Raw genomic sequence first — 22896 nt, 5'->3', positions numbered from 1 at the left:
AATGCTACCTTAGATGGCCGTGATGGTCCTAATCATTGTATGCTTTCCTTTGATGATTTGGCATTTGGGATGCTGTTACAGCTTCCTGGCTCAAAGGAAAGAGCGTGAGAGGGTGGGAGGAAAAGAGGAAGAAGATGAAAAGTGAGAGTCAGGGAGGACCGTGATGACCTCATCCAGAGGACCAGGCAACTCGCGTCTCATTCAGACACGGTTATAAAGATCTCATCTGTCATAGTTTGTCTGATCATTAAGCGATTTGAATCTCAGCTGCCTTGAAGCCTCCTGCCATCCCTCAGCACCGAGAGCTTTCTGACAGGTGGTACAGACGCCAATGCTTAAATGGCATTTTCTCGACAGCAAAAATTCAGTAAACACATTGTGACCTCTGCAGAGAACAAATAGGCATCTTTTGGTTATCACAGATTAGCTGTGTTTGAACACCACGAGAGACGTGACTCAAATTGGTTTCCGAGGGCTTCCCGTTTTTAGGTGATGCGCCGGTCTTAAAATGACAGATCAAAAATGCCTGTAACTCACACGGTACAAGCACAGAAAACTAAAAACTGCTAAAGCAGAGTCAAACTGCATTACGCAGAGTGACACAATGTACTCCACTAAAAATTAGGGCTGGCAATTGAATGAAAATTTTAATCAATTACATAATATTTACACAAATAGTATATCAATACTAAATAAATAGAAATCATATTAAAAAAATCTATTTATTTATTTATTTTCAGAGGATTATTACACTGCCGTGTCATTATATATATACTAATTATTATATATATTATATATATACATAAAATTAAAGCTATATAAAAAAATTTAAAATTGAAAAGCATAATTTTTACAATTGACATTATTATTATTATTATTTTTTTACCTCGCAAACTACAGGGGCCCATTCTTCATATGTCACTAACTCAGCTGGATTTGATTGTTGCTGATTAGAAATCGTGAATATAAATGAAAAAATAATTAAATTAAAATAAATAAAATTAAAATTAAAGTAAATTAAAAATTTCACTTTTTATGCACATTTCATTTATCGATTATAACATTTATGTAGTTTTCTTCGCTTGGCTGTTTCCTTATAAAAGTCCAGAAGTTTGTCAAGTTTTTCGTCAGGTGTTTTTTTGGGTTTTTTTTATTATATGATGTCATTAGGAAGTCGTGGCCTAATGGTTAGAGAATTGGACTCGTAATCGAAAGGTTGCGGGTTCGAGTCTCGGGCCGGCAGGGTTTGTAGGTGGGGGGAGTGAATGTCCAGCGCTCTCTCCACCCTCAATACCATGACTGAGGTGCCCTTGAGCAAGGCACCGAACCCCCAACTGCTCCCCGGGCGCTGCAGCATAAATGGCTGCCCACTGCTCCGGGTGTGTGTTCACGGTGTGTGTGTGTGTGTGTGTGTGTGTGTGCATTTGTTCACTACTCACTGCTGTGTGTGTGCACTTGGATGGGTTAAACGCAGAGCACAAATTTTGAGTATGGGTCACCATACTTGACAATACGTCACAACTTTTTTTTTTTTTTATTACGTTGCTGTCTTGCCGCCAGCCAATCACTGGATTGCTGATCGTGGTTTCAAGTATCGATACATAGCCCTTTTTAAACCAACCCATGAACTCACAATTATCTCAGATAACTCAATCCAGCCATACTAATCATCAACAACAGGTGCGTTCGAAGAACTGAATTAGCCACATCCTGATTAGCGCTATGATATCATCTTGGATGTGTCATTTGATCTCGGACGTAATAAGCGTAGGCCCCAGGTCTACTAAAACTATATTAAAGAAAAATGACAGATCTAGAACAAAAAATCTATATTCAATACAAATTGATTTAATAATTGAATAATACATGTTCTTTATATTTAAAATAATATATAATAATAATTGATGTCATGCATTAGAGTCTGAGATACTGTACATTGATCAGCGCAGAGAATGCAAATAACGGATTCCATCTGGATGACTCAGGCCTGCCATAACTACAGCACTGTCTCTTAAAACAGCCCCGGAAAGCAGTTAAAAAGATAAAACTCGAGGCCTCTCCAAGCATCATGCAAAATGATTACCCTTGACTCAAATAAAAGAGCCTAGCACACTGGAAATCTGTTCCTTCAACGCTCGCATTCCATCATTCCCGCTGCACTGTGCGCTCCCATTACCAAACAGCCTCTCCGTTAATGTCCTGCAAGAAATCTAAAGCTATCATCTAATACAAGCTGACAGATTATAAAAATACAGATTCATTAAAACGCCAGCACCGGAGTGCCAGGAGGCAGAAGAAATAATAGGACCTCGGGCAGATATGTATCTGTCATTAGGCCAGCAGAAGTGTCCAGAGTCGCACCCCCTTCAATGTTCCCTAATAAGGATTAATTTCCTGCGGTGGTTACACCTGTAGCTAATGGGAGAAGGCCGACCACAAGGTGCGCACCATCAGCACGATTATTGTCAGCCAAAGCTCCCCGTGGTTCACTGGAGAAGATCATCAGTCTTTCTAGACGAGTTTGATTCTTTTATGGCAAGAGGGGAACGTCAGAGAGGAACATATTAATAAAGTGCTGCGATTTAAAAATCATTTGACATGAATGTGGCTTTTGTGAAGATTTAGATAGTGCCATCAAGTCGAGTCACATATCAATGTGCAAGAATTAAATGTAGATGAAAGTAGTTGTGATATATGGCATTAAGCTTAATGGGGTTTATTTAAGCAGGACTTTACCAAGATCAACACCCATTTCTATCATTAATCAGATTTTAGGACTATGTTTAGGGTTATAATAAGGGTTTGGGAGTTTGAAATGGACTTTTTCAAAGGTTGGACCACTTCAACAGTGCAAGATGAAACCTTATACCCCAAATCTGTCTATTTTTATTTTTTTTTATGTGTAGCAAATATAATATAAAATAAAATATATACATATAGTAATAGTAAATATATAATTAATATAAAAAACATAATAGTTTTGGGATGAAAATATGCCAGTTCGGTCTATTTTTTTAATCTATCTATCTATCTATCTATCTATCTATCTATCTATCTATCTATCTATCTATCTATCTATCTATCTATCTATCTATCTATGGCAAAGCTTTATTTTCAGCATCATTACTGGAGTCTTGTCACATGATCCTTCAGAAATCCTTCTAATATGCTGATTTGCTGCTCAAGAAACAATGTTAATATCTTTGTGGAAACATAATACTTTTTTAAGGATTCTTTGATGAATAGAAAGATCCAGCATTTATTTATAGAATAGAATAGAATATTCTATAATAATTTACTGTCATCATAATGTCTATATCCATAACATTTTGCTAAACAAAAGTATTTTTCATAAATAAACAATAAATACATATTTTTGTACCACTTTTTTCTACTTCTGTATTCACTTTCATTGTATAAATAAAACAATTGTAAATGTCTTCAAAGTATCGTCTTATACAAGCATCTACTGTAAAGCCATTTTCAAATCAAGTGAAAGTGAAATCCGTTTACGGCTATATCCTGATTCCCCATGCCCTCCAAAATAAGACTGTATTCATCTCTATAAGCAGCATTTGTTGCATCCTCAGAGCTGTTATTGAATCTAGTGCTACGGTGCATCATGATATTTCCACTGTAACAACACAGAATTGCTTCCAAGATGGACACTATTCTTTGTCCACAATGATTTATAATTCTATAAAGGTAAACCTTTGCCTCCGGAGGTGAGTGAGCTTGAAGTTTATCATGCTTTTTGTGTCTGGAGCATAAAAGCAAAGAAAATAAGGACATATCTTTCAGCGCATTGTGTTTGTATTGGAGTTGCTTGAAGTAAATAAGTTTCTAAAAGGCCCTCAAGAGTGCCGTTTCACACAGACACTTCTGCAATTTCCGACTGAAATGCTTTCCTGGCTTTCTTATGGTTAAATCTGCACACTTTCTGAACTTCTTTAATGGAAGCAAGTGGAAGAAATAGATTCTGTATACCTCACTTATGTCAATTTGGTGAAACATCACAGCGATGCTGGTTTAACACAGTTTTTCACCCGCTGACTGAGCTCAACACTTAACTGGATGTTGCTTGACAGTTTTGACTAAATGGCTGGAGATAAATGTCCCACTTTACCCATCTGGCCTCCAGGGCTTCCTTCTGCCCTGACAGGGTGGAAATACGCATTCCAGTAAAATAAGATGGAGCGCAATTGGGGTACAAATTCCTTGACAGTTTTTTTGTGCTTGTTGGTAATTCTGGCAGTTCTTACATGCAAATTTAAGTGATTGCATGGGAAAACTACAAAATTGCTCCCGCTGTGTAACTGAGCTTTACTTTTTGGTTTCCCCTCAAAAACTTAATCAACCAGTTGGGCATCCACTGGTGGAGATTCCCTGCAAATAAAAGTCTTGTATGCAATCAGCTGAGATGAAATAACATGCAAAATCAGTTTACGCAAAATTAGTCCACATAGAAGTTCACTTTGAAGCTCTCTGCAGCAAAAAGACAGCAGTAAATGGTCTGTAACTCTTTATAGAGCTCTTCCTCTCTAATCTTGCCAGCAGACATAAGAGAGACGATCATCTTTAATGCCGTTTGAAAGTAAAGGTGCTCTGTCAAAACAGATAAGGCTGTTCCTTTCTCTTTCCTTTGGTTTCAGACAATAAAAGAAATCCTCTGTCATAAAAAAGACTAAAAAGATGAATGAAAAACATATATCATTGAGCCCTTGAATGTTCCATCTCATATACCAACAAATAGAATTTTATATGTTGTTTTAATGCATTTAAAATGTGAAATAATATAATTTTAAAATACACTTGTGAGATAAAAGAAACTACTGACAGCAATAGGACAAAAAAACTATAGTTGAACATACATAAGAAATGCTACATAGGCCTACATTGTATACAGTAATCAAATAATAATATAAAAAAACTGCATATTCTTAAATATATGTATATATGTTTTCTTTCTTATTATCATTAAAGTTACAAAAGTGATTTAGTCAAAAGCAGTTTTGTTGTTTACTGTTACACATTCTTTCTTTTTCAGCTGTTTGCTTTCACTTAAGACCTAAATTACAGCGTTTATGAGAATACTTGCATTTTTGCACATACAAGATTTCTACCAGTTAATCGTGTCTACCGGTATACCACCCACCCCTAATTAGACGTTTAACAAAACGTGGCCCACTTTAGCTGAATTCAACCTAATTATTAAATAATTACATGTACAGTATGTGTGCGTGAGTGTGTGTGAGAGTGTGTGTGGTCTGTTTGTTCAAGTAAACTCAAGATGTTTCATTACTCCACATGCATCTCCAAACAAATCAGTAGAGATCTTTGTGCCGTGACAAAACCTGCTGCTAGCTAATGTATAGACTATATTCTTCAGTACTTGAAGTTTATATTTTCAAATGTGCTGTGAAATTCTGTGGGGTCATTTAATGGCTAATTGGGGTGGAATGAGTTCACTGCTAAAATGCCAGAAGGTTCAGGGAGGAAGTCTTGAGAGAGATGATTACAGGAAGAGCTTGGGTAATTGACGGCCATTGAACAAAGGGTTCAGTGCTTTCGCAGAGTTTGGCCAACATTGCTACAGGCCTTGCATTTAGTCAGCCTGCAATAATGAAGCTGTCTTTGTATGTACTGTAGCCAATATATCCATCTCAATACTTTTATAGCCCTGTTGACCTGACAAGTAATCAAATGGTGTCACTGTAGTGAGAGTTTAACCTGGAGCAGAATGTAGTTCTGTAGTTTAGTTATTAGTTATTATAGTAATACAATTCAAAATAAAAGTTTAATGATTATTTTTAATTACATAAAACTATACAGAAAAGCTGTAGCTTAATACCTGACAAAAGACAATTATCATGAATTAATAATGACTCATGCTCAAGCTAGCATGAAGTCGCTTTTTCAATTCTAAACTCTCAGTTCCGGCTCATTTCATCCCCTTGCATGTGAAAAGGAAGAGATTCTAGAAATAAAAAGGAATGAAAAAAGAAGCCTGTGCTATTAATTTATTAGCATGCACGTTCTCAAAACCCTTGCTGTAAACACCCACAAACACAAGTCTGGCAGATTATAAATCAGTCATTTTGCCATTAAAGACTCATGCAGTTCATAAAGCGTAACTCTGGGTGTTTATACTACATATGTATGTTTTTCCACACTTAATATGATTTCTTTGGCTTACTGAGTTGGCCTGTGTGTCGAGTGGAGGGGTTTGGAGAAACGGGGCCACTCATTATTTTGAGAACCATCTGTTAGTCGAGGTACAGACTACGGAAGGACGGTGGAATCCATTTCCTGTCTTCTGTAGCTGTAGTTTTCAAAATCAAAATCTTTTGGTTATCAGCCCAGATTCTTAACCACTACACCCCCACAACAAAATATTCAGAACAGGGAATGAAAATAATTAAATTCAACATTTTACGGTCTACCAACTAAGCTCCAAGTCATCATGCACTGCCACTGATACCTCATTCTTTCCACGTCCTCCACTCTCCAAGTACAAAATGACAAATCAAGCAGCTTTACAAGCCATCCATGTGCTTCTCCATAGCCACCAGGCACTGTTTGATTGTGTATCAGCTTCATGGAGCAGCGGATATTGGCTTTGTTTGCCTACGGCTTTGTCGTTTTTCATCTGGGTCCCTCCATTTTTTTTTTCCTTTTGGTATCTGAGTTCACTGAAATGTGAACAATTAGGATCCCCGGAAAGGCTAATAAATAACTTTGACAACCTGCCAATGCTCAAAGTATGTTTAACAGAAATAATATATATATATATATATAAAAATTTATATCTAATTTTCATTTTATTGCTAGCTTTATATCTATGTTGGGTTTTAGTTGTTTAATAATTTTAAAAAAATATTTATATATTTGAATAAATTAATTTAAAACATTTAAAAATGTACAAGAATCTGCAAAAAAAGATGTCAGTGCTAAAAGACAAAAGTTTTTCTGTAAAAAAAAAAAAAAAAAAAATCTAGAGGAAAAAATATTCAGGTTTCGGACACGACTTTGACACCTCATGCAATCAGCTGTGTTGTTATTGCTTTGGCTCAGATGAATTAAATTAATCTTCTTGGTTGCCTCCAGGTGCTTCAAAAGTGATATCCCTCCTGAGTTGCATGTCTCTGCCCACAAACAAATCAAATTTATTTGATGAGGCAACAGAGCAGCACAATATGAGCGATGATACTCTGCCACTTTTTGGGGTTCAAAAGAGGCTGGAGAACCAGAATCGCATCTTTAGAGGCCGATAAAATTAAGCCGATTTAACAAAGCTCGCTTAGTTTGGGATTGCCTCCACATTGGAGCAGGAACAGGCAGATCAGAAGCACGTGATGCCCAGAAACACAAGGTAATGCAGTTTTTCTCCCTGTATGTCGCTGAGAATTTAATTTTGGCTAGATTTGGAAATCATGGAAAAGCTCATAGGAAGTACAGAGAGAATAGAACAGAGAGAATGGATGCGTTGAGGGAATACTGTCTGGATTATTCCAGCCCCGGAATAATGTAAAATCCTAAAGACAGATAATTCACAGATTAGTCCGGATCAAGGCCATGTGGAAGAGAAAACCCATCGGCGCCCCACAAAAGGACTAGTGTGAATCCTTTTCTCAGGTGGAAATCAGAAGGTTTGCCAATTGTGCAAGATATTAAAATTACCATATGAATTATAGAGTCTTTTTCGTCCTGGTTAAAGCAGATTAAATTAAAATTTATCCACAAATTAGCCATGAACTGAGAAACCAAAATTCCCTGGATCTTTTGACATGTAAGAGGTCATTGTACTATATATAAAAAAACATCCTGTAAGTTTCAGAGCTCAAAACTTTGTTGTTAGTCTAAAAACAGCTTATATTGAAGGCAGTCTGCCAAAACGACAGCTTTTGGAATGTTCCACTCTATGATGTAATAAATAAGCACCACCTCCACAGCTTTAGATCAATGCCAGCTTGATCTAGCCCCACCCACCGATTCACGAAAGTAGGGGTTATGAGAGAGGCGAACGCGCAGGTCTACGCAGAAACCAAACGATACGTAAAGAGGGCTATGAAGACAACAAGATGCTTTGTGTTTGATGTTTTTTTTTTTTTATGTAAAAATCTTGATAGCATTATAAGTGGACCTCAAAGAACACTACAAAATATAAAAAATAGAGGCAGTTCATGACCCCTTTAAATTTCACGTAAAAAAGGACGTTTTTTTTTTCTTCTTTGAAAATATTTATTTAAAATATTTACAAAAATAGTTATATTTTATAATATTATTACATACAGTATTTAATAACTTTTATTACATATATACTTCTATATATCAATAACTATATTTTTCAGATGAGCACTACATACTTCAAAACACTCAAAAAAATCTGCTTCCTTTTTGTGGTTGAGACCCTTTGAGAGCCCACTCAAATTCTTCTTAAACATAAATTTATCGACTTTTCACGCCCCCGTTTCACACTTCACCTTCTCTTTCTCAAGCATGCATATGCTTTTGTCTAGAGTTCAATCTGTAAGGCACATGAGGGAATTTGCAGCCGACCTAAATTTAAACTTGAATTCAATTTCATCTGGAAATATGACAGTACAGTAGGTGCACTAAAACATGATGAGTCTTGCTAAGGGGGGCAGCAGATTTACGCACTCCCTGAGTACACTGTAAAAATTTAGGCAAGGACAGAAACTCCACAAATCACTGTCAATGTCACTGCCACTCACTGTAATAAGTACGCTTTCATAGGCTTTTCAAATGGCAGGAGTCTTCAGACTTTAATTGAATCAGTTCTGTTTGGAATTGTACTCAAGGGGGCAATGAAGAGCTCGGGAACGTCTGCCACCTGCTGTGTGGAACAAAGTTGGATTATGAAAAATGGCTGTTGGCAGGCAGTAGGAATGGAGATCTTGAGTATGCAGTGCACAATATATATTCAAATAAAAGATTCAAAAGATTCAAGATTTAATTCTTTGATTAATTGAAACATGATACAAATTACTCACAAATTCTCAAAGCTACTGATCCCACAATTAACTGATTGAATTAAATCAATGATTTTTGATTACATTGATTCACTGATTCATAATTGAATTGGTTCATTGATTCATTATTCAACACACGATTCAAATGACTCACTGATTGTCAAATGTACTGATTCACCAATTAATATATTGAATTAATTCAATGATTCATGCCTTAATTGCTTCACTGATTCATGACTGAATTAATTCACTGACTCATTAATTGACACATGATTCAAATGACTCACTGATTCTCAAATTTACTGATTTCACCAATTAATTGATTCATTCATTTATTAACTGATTCACTGATTCTTTCAGCATAAAGTAGTAACAGTTCTTGTTTAATTGCAAGTTGGATGTAACAAAATGAATGACTTGTACTTCAGTAAGTGAATCAAATAATTCAGTAACCATTAGCTCAATTTGATCTGAACCAGCTCAAAAGACTCATTTGTTCAAGAATCAATTTACATTGGACTGTAAAATAATAATAATAATAATAATAACAAATAAATAAATCTTGTTTAATTCAATGTGTTACCTTGCTGTTTCTTAGAAATTGCTAAACAAAAACAATGACAAATAATAGTGTGAAATAGATTCTACACAATTTTTTCTATGTGCTTATATTGTATATATAATTCTTAAGATTATAAGATTATTCAAGTACATGCGTCCCAAATAACGAATACTCAAGAAACAGAACTGAAAATCATCAAATTGGAATTTTTTTTTTTTTTTTTTAGCATTTTAGCACTAGGCAAAAAATGTATCGATTTAAGATAAAAACTCTGATTGGGGGATTTCAACTCTTGATATCTGGCAACCATGAAAGCATTGCGGAGGCTTGTTATCAATGCACAATAACGCAAATGCAAATGAAATGCTTTCAAGATAAATAACCAGCAGGCAAATTATGCTTAAGAAATCTAGACATAAAAAATACACATTCTTGGTGCCTATTTGGTACTCACAAGTTGTGGGCTTGTTGCAGTTGTGCCCATGCCGGAAATACTGCGGGTTTTCGATCACTGGGATACGGGTCATGCCGATCACCACAGCGTCTGGCCCGGCATCTAGGGTACATGGGGTTATGATGCCGTGATTGACATGATGGAGGGGGCTGGCGGAGTCTTCTTCACCGCTGATCACAGCCACGGGTCCTGCAGAGAGAAAACACAGCCATCACATAAAATGACATTGGTTGCTTAATGGAAAATGAATGCAGCGTAATACATCTGAGAGGGAAAAGCGGGCAGGCTCATTTGTCAGAATAAACGTTATCTCTTAGAGCTGCGACTGGCCTCTGAGCTCTTCTCTGTCATTTGGTCACACATTAAACGCCTCGGTCTGATTCAACCCCAGAAGCCTCAGCTGCCGTGGCCCTGGGCCATGGTAAACACTGACTTCCCAAGTTTCCCAAAGTCCAATCATCGGCTCATTTAGTGGTGTCAACAAAAAAACACCCACATTCAGTTTTGGCCTCCAAGCCGGCAATAGATAAATGACAGGCCTTGACAATAAAGACGGCCTGATGGCCAATGAGAGAGTGTTTCAGGACAGCTGACTGAACCAGCACTTTCCCAATACAGTCATTGCTGCATTTCTGGCATCAATTTTCTGGCATCATTATTCCATGTCTTCCATCACTGTTTATTTAATAAAATAAAATCTATCTATCTATCCATCCATCCATGAAACAGCAGGGAAAGAAAAAAAACTGTCAAGCCTTGAAAATAAAATTTTAAATAAAATGAAATTAAATGTAAATTTATTAATATGATTAATAATATGTAGTAGTATTGGTGTTAAAATATATTAAAAATATATATTTATATACAAATTATGTTGTATTTGACAATTTTAAGTTGCTGTATTAATATTCAAACACTTCAAAGTAATTCTAAGAAACCAGCATTTTTCACATTTGTGCCTCAGGACCACTGTAAATGTCACTAGAGCAAGTAAAGGTTTGACCTATTGGCCTGACTGGCTAGTTGAAAAAAGTCCTTTCTGTTAAGCCTCGAATGAGCGAGCTAACATTTGACTGTTTTGAATGTTCAACAATATGCTCACAAGGCCATTTAGTTCACAAGGTCAGACGTCTTGACATAAGGCCAACGAGTGGTGTGAACAGACGCAGTTATTCTTTTATTTATTTAAATTTAAACAGAGGTCATAGTACTCAAAGAAAGCTTAACATTGTAGATGCACATAGCCGCTTCAGTGTGAGAGATACAAGGACTTTCATGTGAAAAAAAGCATATGAAAATATGGATTGGAGGTGTTTATTCCCTCAGGGATTAAAAAATATGTGCATCCCTTTTGGCAGGTGACGGGAAGACTGTAGGTAAATAAATCATATTGAAGGATAAACAAGTAGACAAATGGGCTAATACATGAAAAAATTGCTGAATATTTTGAAATATGTACCAACTGCATCACTAATTTGAATGAGTATTTTATTAGGAAGCATAAAAGTCGTCATCAAGGTTTCATTTGGAATTTAGTTGAACTGCCAAATGAAAAGGACCTTTATCAGATTTTGTACTGCTCTTTGTGAACTTCAATCTGAAATCCAAATGTAATGAGCAGCCGCAATCGCTTTCATGGCTATAAATTGAGATTATTTTGAGACAATAACAGTGGTCTGCTGTGACATATTTAAGGGGAAATCTTGGGAAAAAGTCTTAATTAGCTTTAGCCTTTAAGACAGGAGGAGATGTTCAGCTAAGTGTCAAATGACCCCTGCAGCTAATTGGGTCATTAAAATACTTTTCTTTTCCTTAATTGGAAAGTCTAAAAGTCCCAAAAAGGCCATTAAAATTATTTTTGTAAATACTAAAAGGAGTCTTAGCAAGGTGAAAAAGTATTAACACAATTACCCCTGTTCTTTAAAACATCACCCTAATAATATTCATATGATCATAATTTATATTATATACTGACTAATAAAATTAACTCAAAAAATATCTAAAATATAAATTTTAAGTTGCAGGTTCAAGCCATCCAAACATTTCTTCATTTTATCCACAAAATTAAAAGCTGTTTTTAATTAGCTCTGTTTAAAGTTGCATTAATAATGTTACGTTTTTAAGCCTGAGAGTAACAACACTCCTTAAAATTCCTCCTTCAGGTTATACTTAGAGACGCGCAAGGTCAGAAGCCGCTGTTAATGCGCTTCAAAATAAATACATAAAGCATATCAAATGGCACTTTCAAAATCCTATTATACAGCTGGCACGGTGAATTGAAGATCGCATTCACTCGATGTTGCCTTTCGGCATTTTGAGTTAAGAACTCTATCAATAAAATGCAGAAAACAATTTGTTTAAGCAGCCGAAACAGAAAATGGGTAGCAAGCCATCCCTTTTCTACGGGACTTCCTCCTCTTGTCATCTTCTCTTTGGACCAAGACAACTGCGTTTGGTCCAGAAGTTTCCATTTATATTAAAGGACCTTCCCTGTCTGACAACAAAAAAACAAAAACAAATTTATGAAATAAATAAATCAAATCTGGATTACCACAACTGTATTCCAAATAATACACTTAAGAAAAACTAAAAAGAGCATAAATATATAAATAAAATAAACATAGGTATTGTCAGAATGCTTTAAGTGTACTTTGAGTTCTCCACTGGGACTGAGCACTACATAAAACACTTTAAAAAGCACATTTCAGTGATGAATTATGTTTTTTCTTCCACCTTCCTGAACAATGAAAGCCTCAAGGCCAATATTATTTATTGCTTACACGGTTAAAGTTAGTTTAATAAGATTGTGAGATGGGTGGAAGAGAACCAGAAAAATCGCCACAAAGACAGCTGCTACATGCCAGAATTCAGACCGTCAACAATATAATTGCAAATAATGACAACGATTTAAAAAAAAAAAATAATGCTTCAATTCAGTGCAATGCTCAAACCTACTGAATGAACTTAGAAGAAAGTTCCCATTTCCATTTATAATATATGGAAAAGGGCAGCCTGAACATTCTGCTAAACATTTCTTAAAAAAAAAAAAAAATACAGGTTTGGAACAAGTAAATAGTTACAGACTTTTCATTTATGGGTGAACTACTCTTGTAAAACACTTTAAATCATTGCAAATACATGCAGCCATGTGTAAAAACATAAAAAATGAGCTTGGCTTCCCTTGTTGTTTAAAAACAGATGATGTGCTTCTTTTTTCTGGGCTGATTATCATACAGCTTACAGGAAGTTCTCACACCGTTCTTAATTAGCACTGAAAATAACTATGGTAATCCTGCATGAAGATATGCATTACACATGCAGACTCGCACATAAATTATCACCTTGCTGCATGTAGCGCAGCAGTGTCACACAATTTGTGCAATGTGTGTGAGCGTGTTGCATGATACATGTGTGTAAGCCAGAACTGCAGTGGGATTGGACTCATATTCTGTCATCACACTGATCTTTCCTTTTATGCTTAAGTTTCAGATGAAATATGATAAATATTTCAGATAAACAAATATACAACCAAAAAAAATTCTAGATTTACACACACACACACACACACACACTTGTTTCGCTATCCTTGTGGGGACTTCCATAGGCGTAATGGTTTTTCTACTGTACAGACCGTATATTCTATTGCCCTACACCAACCCTACACCTAAACTTAGGTGCTTGTCAGTGGTGCTCAGGATCTGTAAATCATTCTCCATCATTCTTTATAAAATTTCATAAGCGAAATCGTATGTACTGCAATGTAACAGGCTACCACTGGCAAGACACTAACCATGTCCCTTTAGTGGCTCGCGTTATTTTATTAGAACGAGTTATTTGCTTTCCATGCCTTTCTGAATACAGACATCAACCCATCCCTGCAATTCACATCCCCTGCACAGCCTGGAACATAACATTTATTTCAATGATCTGCCATTTTTGCTGCTGTCCTCAGTTGTTTCTTTACAATACCTGCAGAACTGATGATTCGGCTGTGGAGAAGCGTCTCATTGCAGAACACAAGATCCAGGGGGTTTAGTTGGATCCAGATCCAACTCCTCCCACCTTACACATACCTAAACCTACACATCTCCACCCCCTGATCCCTAAACCCACCCATCTCCACCCTAAACGTACCAATCTCCACCCCCTAGATGTGGATCCAACCACGCCCCCTGGATCTTGTGGGCTGCAGCGAGCCCTACTTGAGGCTGTGTAGGTTCGGCTGGCGGCTGGCCTAGAACATGGGTGGGTATATGCAAATGTTGGGGGAGTAGTGATCCCGACTGTTACAGTCAGTGTTATGTTCTGATTCGCCTGTTTTTCAGTGGCCTTTTTTTATTCACAAGATTTAGATACGAAGGAGGAAACTATGGTGTTTGAGGCTCACGGTATGTCATTTCCATGTACAGAACTGTTATTATTTAACTATGCCAAGGTAAATACAGTTTTCCATTCTATGGCACCTTTAAAAAATGAAGGGTAGTGAATAACATCCCGGGTCGCTAAAGACCCGAGGTATGCATGTAAGTGTTAATATAACCTAATTTCCTAACTTTCAAAGTGCAAAAAGTGTGAAAGTTAACTTTACATGTGTAATGTATTTAAACAAGTGAACATAAAGTGAACCTGGAGCGTGGTTTAACTGATAAACAAACCAAATTAACAAAAAGCGAATGGAATTTGAGCCAAATTAAATTTTGCTGCTCTCAGGCATTCAATGGGTCATCTCAATTTTATCATCTCATGGCATCAGATACAATCACAACTATATTTTTGGAGCACGTAAAAAGCATCATTAGCAAAACATTGTTTACCATGACAAACCCAGACGGAAAACACGGTTTATCTGTACCGGGAATCGCATTGCACGCATTTGGAGACCGGCGTAATCAAAACTGATCTCTCTTACTCCATCTCTCTGCTCTCATTTTCACTTACACACACACACACACACACCTGCTGGGGCCGAATCTGTGCGAAAGGTGAAAGGGACGATTGATCCTGTTTATAAAGGCATCTGAACCCTGCTGTCTGAATGCCATTTGCCTGGAGTAGATGTGGCTTCCTTTGATGTTGAAAGTGCACCGAGCACTTTTCTGTATCTCAGGTAGCTATAAAAGATAAAACAGGCACTATCCATGCCCACTTCTCTCTTATGGCAATTGTGCCCTGATTGCAATGCAAAGCAGCCATGGAAGACCTGCATGAATAAATTACTCACATTACTTCCTCTGATCTCACCAATGTGCATTGAAGTGTCTCCTTGACATCAAACCACCTCGTCCGAGAGCGAGGAAGCGAGAGGTACAGACATGGGCAAAGGGGATGATTCATGCTTTCCTTAGCATATGAGACTGATTGGAAGTGGTAGAGCTGGAAAATCAGCCATATAAAAACACTCGAGCCACTTCCTATGGCCGTAATTGTACTGTCTCTTCTGCTCATTCCTGTGCAAACCACTAAAATGGCCTGAAGTCGGTTTCTTTTCTTCTTTTCCTGATTTGTGAATTGCCCAGATATATCTGCGGTGCCCCTTGGTGTCAGCCGCAATGACAAAACTCTTTTGTTGGGTAAACAGAGAATATGAACACAGTGAATCGGCTCCCCGGTGTTATGATTGCCTGCGAGGCATACAACAACAATGCGGTCTTCATTTTGCCACTTTTCTCTTCGAAAACCCTCTTCAATTGCACCTCGGTAGGCATGTCTGGACTCAAATGTTATTTGCACAAAATATCCTCAAACATACAGAAGAAAATAAGACCTTGAGTGTGAAAAATGTGCCGTGTCTCAAAGAGTATAATATAATAATAATAATAATAATAATAATAATAATAATAATAATAATACCTACAAAACTCCCTACCGTTCATGCAATGTTATCTAACAAAACAAATATATATCTTATAAAAAAAAAATATATATAAATCCCATGTTTTATATATATAAAAACATGGGATTTATAGCTTTTTAAAAAAGTAATGTGACACTAAAGCGTACCGTATTCACAAAAACCTAATAGTGTTATTCACAAAAAATGCCTAATAGGCCTCATTTGCTGCTTATTTCCTCTTCAGTGAGGACGCCCCACTCCAGTGACAAGCACTGAGGAAAAATGAAACTATTATGAGGAATTCTGAGTGCCTCCTTAAGTAATAAACAGCTCATTCACTTGGTATGAGACATGGAAACAGCAGCTTACCGGTTATCACAATTTCATCTCTGTGAAACAGATTAATAGTACAACATCCCCTGGAGCCTCAGGTGTACTAAGAACCCGTTGTGCTTTCCAATAAGCATTAGCACTGCTTACACTCAATACACTTCGCACTATCTGCTAACATTAGCTATTATTGCTTTTACTCAGATTTAGAGATTTTAGAGAGTGCTATGAACACAAATGACACCTAAATTTGTGCCATTTTTTGAAGAAACATCTATTTTTACTTTTCTAAGCAATCAGACTTACAATTGTACGCTTACCAGATTTGAAATAGCAAGCTAAACTCAAGTGCTATGTGCTAACTGCTAGGCCACAGTTCTGAGACTGTTTTATACTGTACGCTCGCTATTTTTGTTTCAGCCATTTTTTGTTTCAGAGCATGTCACAGTATTTTCTTGCAGCACAAATCAAAGGCTGCATGATTAGCTCCCTATGTCATAAAACAAAGTTAGCACCTGCACTAGTCAACAAAACAGAGTCCCAGTACAGGAAGCATTAATATCCTGTGCCAGCACCTCTGCAGTCGGGCCAAACAATGAAAAACTGGGAGGAACATAAAGGCAGTCAGTCATCTTTATGGTCCTTAACAAAGTAGGCCATAGGCACAACATTCAATGTGTATTTTGTTTATAGCTGTATAAACGCCCATGGAGCTGGAGGGGAAGGACAGTACAGATTAAGAAGCAAATGCAACACAGTGACCAAATCTCCGCAGGCATAAATTAATCAGACGTTCACACAAACACACGCGCATTAGCAGGACAAAGGAGACTAGCACACGACTGAAACCTCATCATAATCAGAATCAACCTTTAGTTCATATACAGGAAGAAGGGCAAAGATTCTTTTCAACAATGACTTAGAAGTTGTATTATTATCTTTAGATAGATGACAGGCGCTATACTCCATTTAATGTAAACTAAAGTAAGATTGCGAGGAAGTTACAGCTAAATCAGCCATTTATTCCTAAAGCGATATTACATCCCAAAATGAAGCCCATACGAAGCATACACAACACATACAATGTGTATTTTAATAACAAACATACAGGTGCATCTCAATAAATTAGAATGTCGTGGAAAAGTTAATTTATTTCAGTAATTCAACTCAAATTGTGAAACTCGTGTATTAAATAAATTCATTGCACACAGACTGAAGTAGTTTAAGTCTTTGGTTCTTTTAATTGTGATGATTTAGGCTCACATTTAACAAAAACCCACCAATTCATCTCAGCAAATTAGAATACTTCATAAGACCAATAAAAAAAACATTTTTAGTGAATTTTTGGCCTTCTAGAAAGTATGTTAATTTACTGTATATGTACTCAATACTTGGTAGGAGCTCATTTTGCTTTAATTACTGTCTCAATTTGGCGTGGCATGGAGGTGATCAGTTTGTGGCACTGCTGAGGTGGTATGGAAGCCCAGGTTGCTTTGATAGCGGCCTTCAGGTCATCTGCATTGTTGGGTCTGGTGTCTCATCTTCCTCTTGACAATACCCCATAGATTCTCTATAGGGTTCAGGTCAGGCGAGTTTGCTGGCCAATCAAGCACAGTAACACCATGGTCATTGAACTAGCTTTTGGTACCTTTGGCAGTGTGGGCAGGTGCCAAGTCCTGCTGGAAAATGAAATCAGCATCTCCATAAAGCTTGTCAGCAGAAGGAAGCATGAAGTGCTCTAAAATTTCCTGGCAGATGGCTGCGTTGACTGTGAACTTCAGAAAATACAGTGGACCAACACCAGCAGATGACATGGCAGCCCAAATCATCACAGACTGTGGAAACTTAACACTGGACTTCAAGCAACATGGATTCTGTGCCTCTCCACTCTTCCTCCAGACTCTGGGACCTTGATTTCCAAATTAAATGCAAAATTTACTTTCATCTGAAAAGAGGACTTTGGACCACTGAGAAACAGTCAAGTTATTTTTCTCCACAGCCCAGGTAAGACTCTTCTGACGTTGTCTCTGGTTCAGAAGTGGTTTGGTAGCCCTTTTCCTGAAGACGTCTGAGCGTGGTGACTCTTGATGCACTGATTCCAGCTTCAGTTCACTCTTTGTGAAGCTCTCCCAAGTGTTTGAATCGGCTTTGCTTGACAGTATTCTCAAGCTTCTGTTGCTTGTGCACCTTTTCCTACCAAAATTCTTCCTTCCAGTCAACTTTGCATTTAATATGCTTTGATACAGCACTCTGTAAACAGCCACACCTTTCAGTAATGACCCTCTGTGACTTACCCTCTTTGTGGAGGGGGTCAATGTTCGTCTTCTGGATCACTGCCAAATCAGCAGTCTTCTCCATTATTGTGGCTTCAAAGAACAAGAGATACCCGGAATTTATACTGTAGGGATGGTCATTAATTGAAACTCAAATGTAAATATTCTAATATTTTGAGATACTGATTTTTGACTTTCATGAACTGTAAGCTCTAATCATCAAAATTAAAACAAAAAAACTTTTGAAATGTTTTAACTTGCATGCAATGAATCTAAAATATATGAAAGTTTCACTTTTTGAAATAACTTACAAGAAAAAATAAACTTTTTCACGACATTCTAATTTATTGAGATACACCTGTATATATATATATATATATATATATATATATATGAACACACACACACATTTTTAATTATGAATAATTTAATTCCATTGTGTGAATAATATGTAATCATGTAATCCATAAAAAGTAACTGTAATTTGATTATGAGCATTTAAAATGTAGGCCTAATATAATGTTAATATCTCATTATTACCTACTTGGTACCTAATTTTTTGGAATCTGATTATGTAATCCAGATTACATAAAATTGCTATGATAAATTACTATCCAGCACTGTATGTTTATTTTTATTTTTTTCAGAAGCTCTATAAATAAATAGCTCTATATGAACAGTATTTCTGTCTTTCACAGCTGTGTTGTTGTTGTTCATGTCAAACAAATATGCTACTTTTACAATAACTGTCACTGACATGCTCAGTTTCCTTCTCTCAAGGTCTACTGTACAAGATGCAATGTGAAGAGCAGACAGAAGACTGCATCGAATCAAATCTGTTTGCGGAGAACTGCTCATGTTAACACACTCGTAGCACATTTATGTGTGATGCTCACATGTGGATTCATTACGAACTGTGGAATGTTTCGAACGTGTGAATCACAACAACGTGTGAAGGCTCACACACCTGCACTGCTGAAATGTTCCACGCTCAGCAGAATCTCAGATACCACTAGTTAAGACAGAGTGCTGCAACGTATTTCTTGATTATCCCTGAGCAGACTAATCAATTACACAATTCAATTTATGAGTCAGTGCAATTTTTTGTTGTTGTTGTTGTCATTTTGTCTTTTGAAAAAACCATCTTTTGAACTTAGCCAATATTTTGTGATTTCATTTATATTCATTTTATGAAAGTGGCATTTAATTTTTAGCTTAAAAAATAATGAGCTGACAAGAAACTGCAATATTTAAATCAGATATTCTTAAGATTTATATATTATTTTAAATTTGTATCAATATCAACCTTACCATCATCATTGTTCATGAAATAAAAAAGGTAAAGGTAAAAGGTAAAAGGTAAACTTTTGAATTTTTATAAATTTACAAACATAAATGTATAGATGTTTTAACTGACCAAAAACAGTAAAAACAGTAATACTGTGAAATAAAGCAAAGCCATTACTCCAGGATTTAATGTCATTCTAATATTCTGATCTGGTATATAAACACATAACCATACATTTAAATAAATGCATTAAACATACTCTACATAACACACATATATATATACATATATATATATATATATATATATATATATATATATATATATATATATAGGTATATATATGTATGTATATGAAGTGCTGTCTGAAATTTTCTTCTAAAATGAGCATCTTTATCAGGCTGAAAGGACTATACATTGCTTTAGAATACATTACCTGAACCTAACATGGGACCCTTATAAAAATACTTATTTTAGATGAACATTTCAGACAACATTTCACTTAGTGGGTTTTGCATCTGAACTCTTCATATATATGTATGCTTGTGCTAACATTAATACTTGTGCTAATGAAAAACCAATACTTTGCTGCAGTGGAATTAAAAATAGAAAAGAAAGAAAACAATTGCTTTTCCAAGTGACTAGCTGCTAGCGTGAGCGCACATCTCTCCATCATGTGAGTCATATCACAGCATTGCTTTAAAATTTTGCCTACGGGCATCACGGTTTCATTCTCGTTCATTATGTCGTCTGGCAGTGTGTAATGGCGCCCCTAGGGAACTGGAGGTCCATTTTGCGTGTAACCTTGCGGTGACCCTGTGAAGGCTTTAGCACATCGCCAGTGGCAACTGACCAGCTTGCGTCCTAAATGGAAAAATGAAGTATGGCCATGCATCTGGGCTGCCAATATTCCTACAACTCTCCGAGCGATCAGCCATTTTGTAAAGTGGCGCAAGATATGTGACGGTAAATCAGAGTACGGTGTCGTTCAGGTGCACCTGAAGACTCCATGCGGTATTTTACCCTCACAGACCCACTGTGGTGAATCTTAGATAGAAGAATGGAGGAATCAGAGGGAGGGATGGAGCAAAAGCATGCGAGAGAGAGAGAGCAGATAACACATATATCAACTGGAATGGTGACAGCCACACACATTCATCGCACAAGGAAAACATTTGGCTGATTGTGCTCACCGCAGTGAGGCTTCACGTGGCTGGCAGGTGTTTGATTCCCGCTGAATGCTAATGACCCTGATCTCCCAGGCAAGAATGAAGGGAGAGAAAGCGTGAGATGGGCTGAAGGGATATCTGACTTAAGAGACGAACAATAACTGACTACACAGCATACTAATGTACTGTAACTGACAACAAAACCTGATCACAAAAAAGTGCATTCCGATCCTTTGGCATGTTGAAGTCATAACAGAATGATTTTATTTAACAGCTAAATGCATGTGAGTTCCACCAAGTCGACATGAAATGGAAATTCTCCCCATCTATTATTGATCTTTTTGTGAGAGATTCATCCATGCATGTGTTTCATGTTTCATATTTAATTTTTTACCTATTTTTTTATTAATAAGTCATGACTTGAACTTCTGATGACAGACGACTTCTGCATAAACCTTGGCCTTCCTTACATTTGACTGCAAGCTCAATTAAAAACAGTTGGATTGAACTCTTCCCTGTAATTTTCTGTCCAGTAATGTTTCTTTCAGGACCATCCATCAACATTTTGTAAAATACTTTTACATATACAGTAATTCACAGCAGTTTCCAAAGGAAATGAATACAAGAGGCAGTAGAATGCCAAAAATGTTTATTTCTTTTATCAAATTTATGATTATGTAAATAAATTATTGCTTAATAAAGACTTGTTTTCGTGCCTTTATGACCTCAACACAACATTACCATAGCACACGATTTGAAAACTAATTACTTGACATATTAATGTCAACATGTGCATCACTATCTCCAAATGTATGGCTTTTTTTGACAAAGTAAACTTGCTCTGTAGCGCACCTGGTACAGGGCCACTCGCGATGTGGAGTGGTCTAATATGATTCTAGAAACACAAATCTTGATACAAGAGCTCATGGATTTTTAGGAGCAAGCCAGAATGGCGTGGTTACTTAAGCAAATGCATTTTTATCTCACATTTGCTTTTAACACTATTGGTTAGGTACAGGGCCGGCGCCAAGGGGGGGCACTCGCGAAAGTACTGATAAAACAGCGCACATAAGATAGTCGTCCCCCCGTTTGAGACATTGAGACACAGATCGTCCGATCCTCCTTAATCCACAATCATTGCGGCTTTAAAGTCGTAAATACCAGTGAAAAGCCTGCAACTTTCTTTTCAATTAAAGATTTGCAGTGAATGCAAAGTGTTACTAGTAATCACTAAAATTTATAGTTGTGATTTTTGACAGCACAATTTAATTTCTATCTTACCAGAAATAACTGGTTTATGAGCTGGAAGGCTTGTGCGATCAAACTACATTTCCCATCATCCCATGTGAAGCACAAGAATGATAAAATACACACCCAATCTTTTTGCCTTAAGTTAAGTAAATCTTTTTTTACACAATCACAATATTTGTTTACGATTCCTCATAAGTTAACTTACTTGACCAGAATTCATTAATCACACAATATACAAAATAATTAGCATTAGCTATTAGCAATTCTTGTTTTGAAATTAGCAGGTTTTAGTGGCTGAAGCTGAGCCAATTTTGCACAGTGAAAACAGGTGACTCTGTATGGGGTAAGTTGTCACAAGGGAAACCTGCCTTTAAACTGCTTATTATATACTATTTGACAGTGTTTCAGCAGAGATGAGTGTACAGACACCTACATTACAACATACAAAAACATTCAGAGAGGTAAACTGCCGGAGACAGCAGAAAGAGCATGCTGGGATACAGACAGGTGCAGAGATAGGCAAACAGGAAGAGAGGCCACGGGGGAGCTCAGGGGACAGAGAGACAGAAAGAAGGCAGATAAACTATCAGACAGAGCAGAGCTGAGAGCCAGGAGGGACCACAGGATCCAGACCCCTCATTTGTTACCCACCCAGGCAGATGAGTTTCTTGGTGTGCTTTTATTGAACAGTGTCCATTCTTGATGGATCTCTACTGCCCATGTAGAGGGGATGGAGACAATGG

The 22896-nt window shown here is 36.8% G+C and overlaps 1 protein-coding gene across 1 annotated transcript in view; it reads right to left on the bottom strand.

The window, feature by feature from the left end:
* The window catches only part of ntrk3a (neurotrophic tyrosine kinase, receptor, type 3a), a 207904-nt gene that overhangs the window by 34390 nt on the left and 150618 nt on the right, over window positions 1-22896 (bottom strand). The window contains exon 11 of the mRNA XM_079414124.1: window positions 10010-10198. Coding sequence (XP_079270250.1) covers window positions 10010-10198 — 189 coding nt within the window. The remainder of the gene's footprint in view (window positions 1-10009; window positions 10199-22896) is intronic.

This window comes from Barbus barbus, assembly GCF_936440315.1.
Source record: "Barbus barbus genome assembly, chromosome: 50".
Taxonomy (NCBI): Eukaryota; Metazoa; Chordata; class Actinopteri; order Cypriniformes; family Cyprinidae; genus Barbus; species Barbus barbus.
The sequence above is the reverse complement of the archived record's forward strand: the minus strand, read 5'-3'. Positions and strand labels throughout refer to the sequence as shown.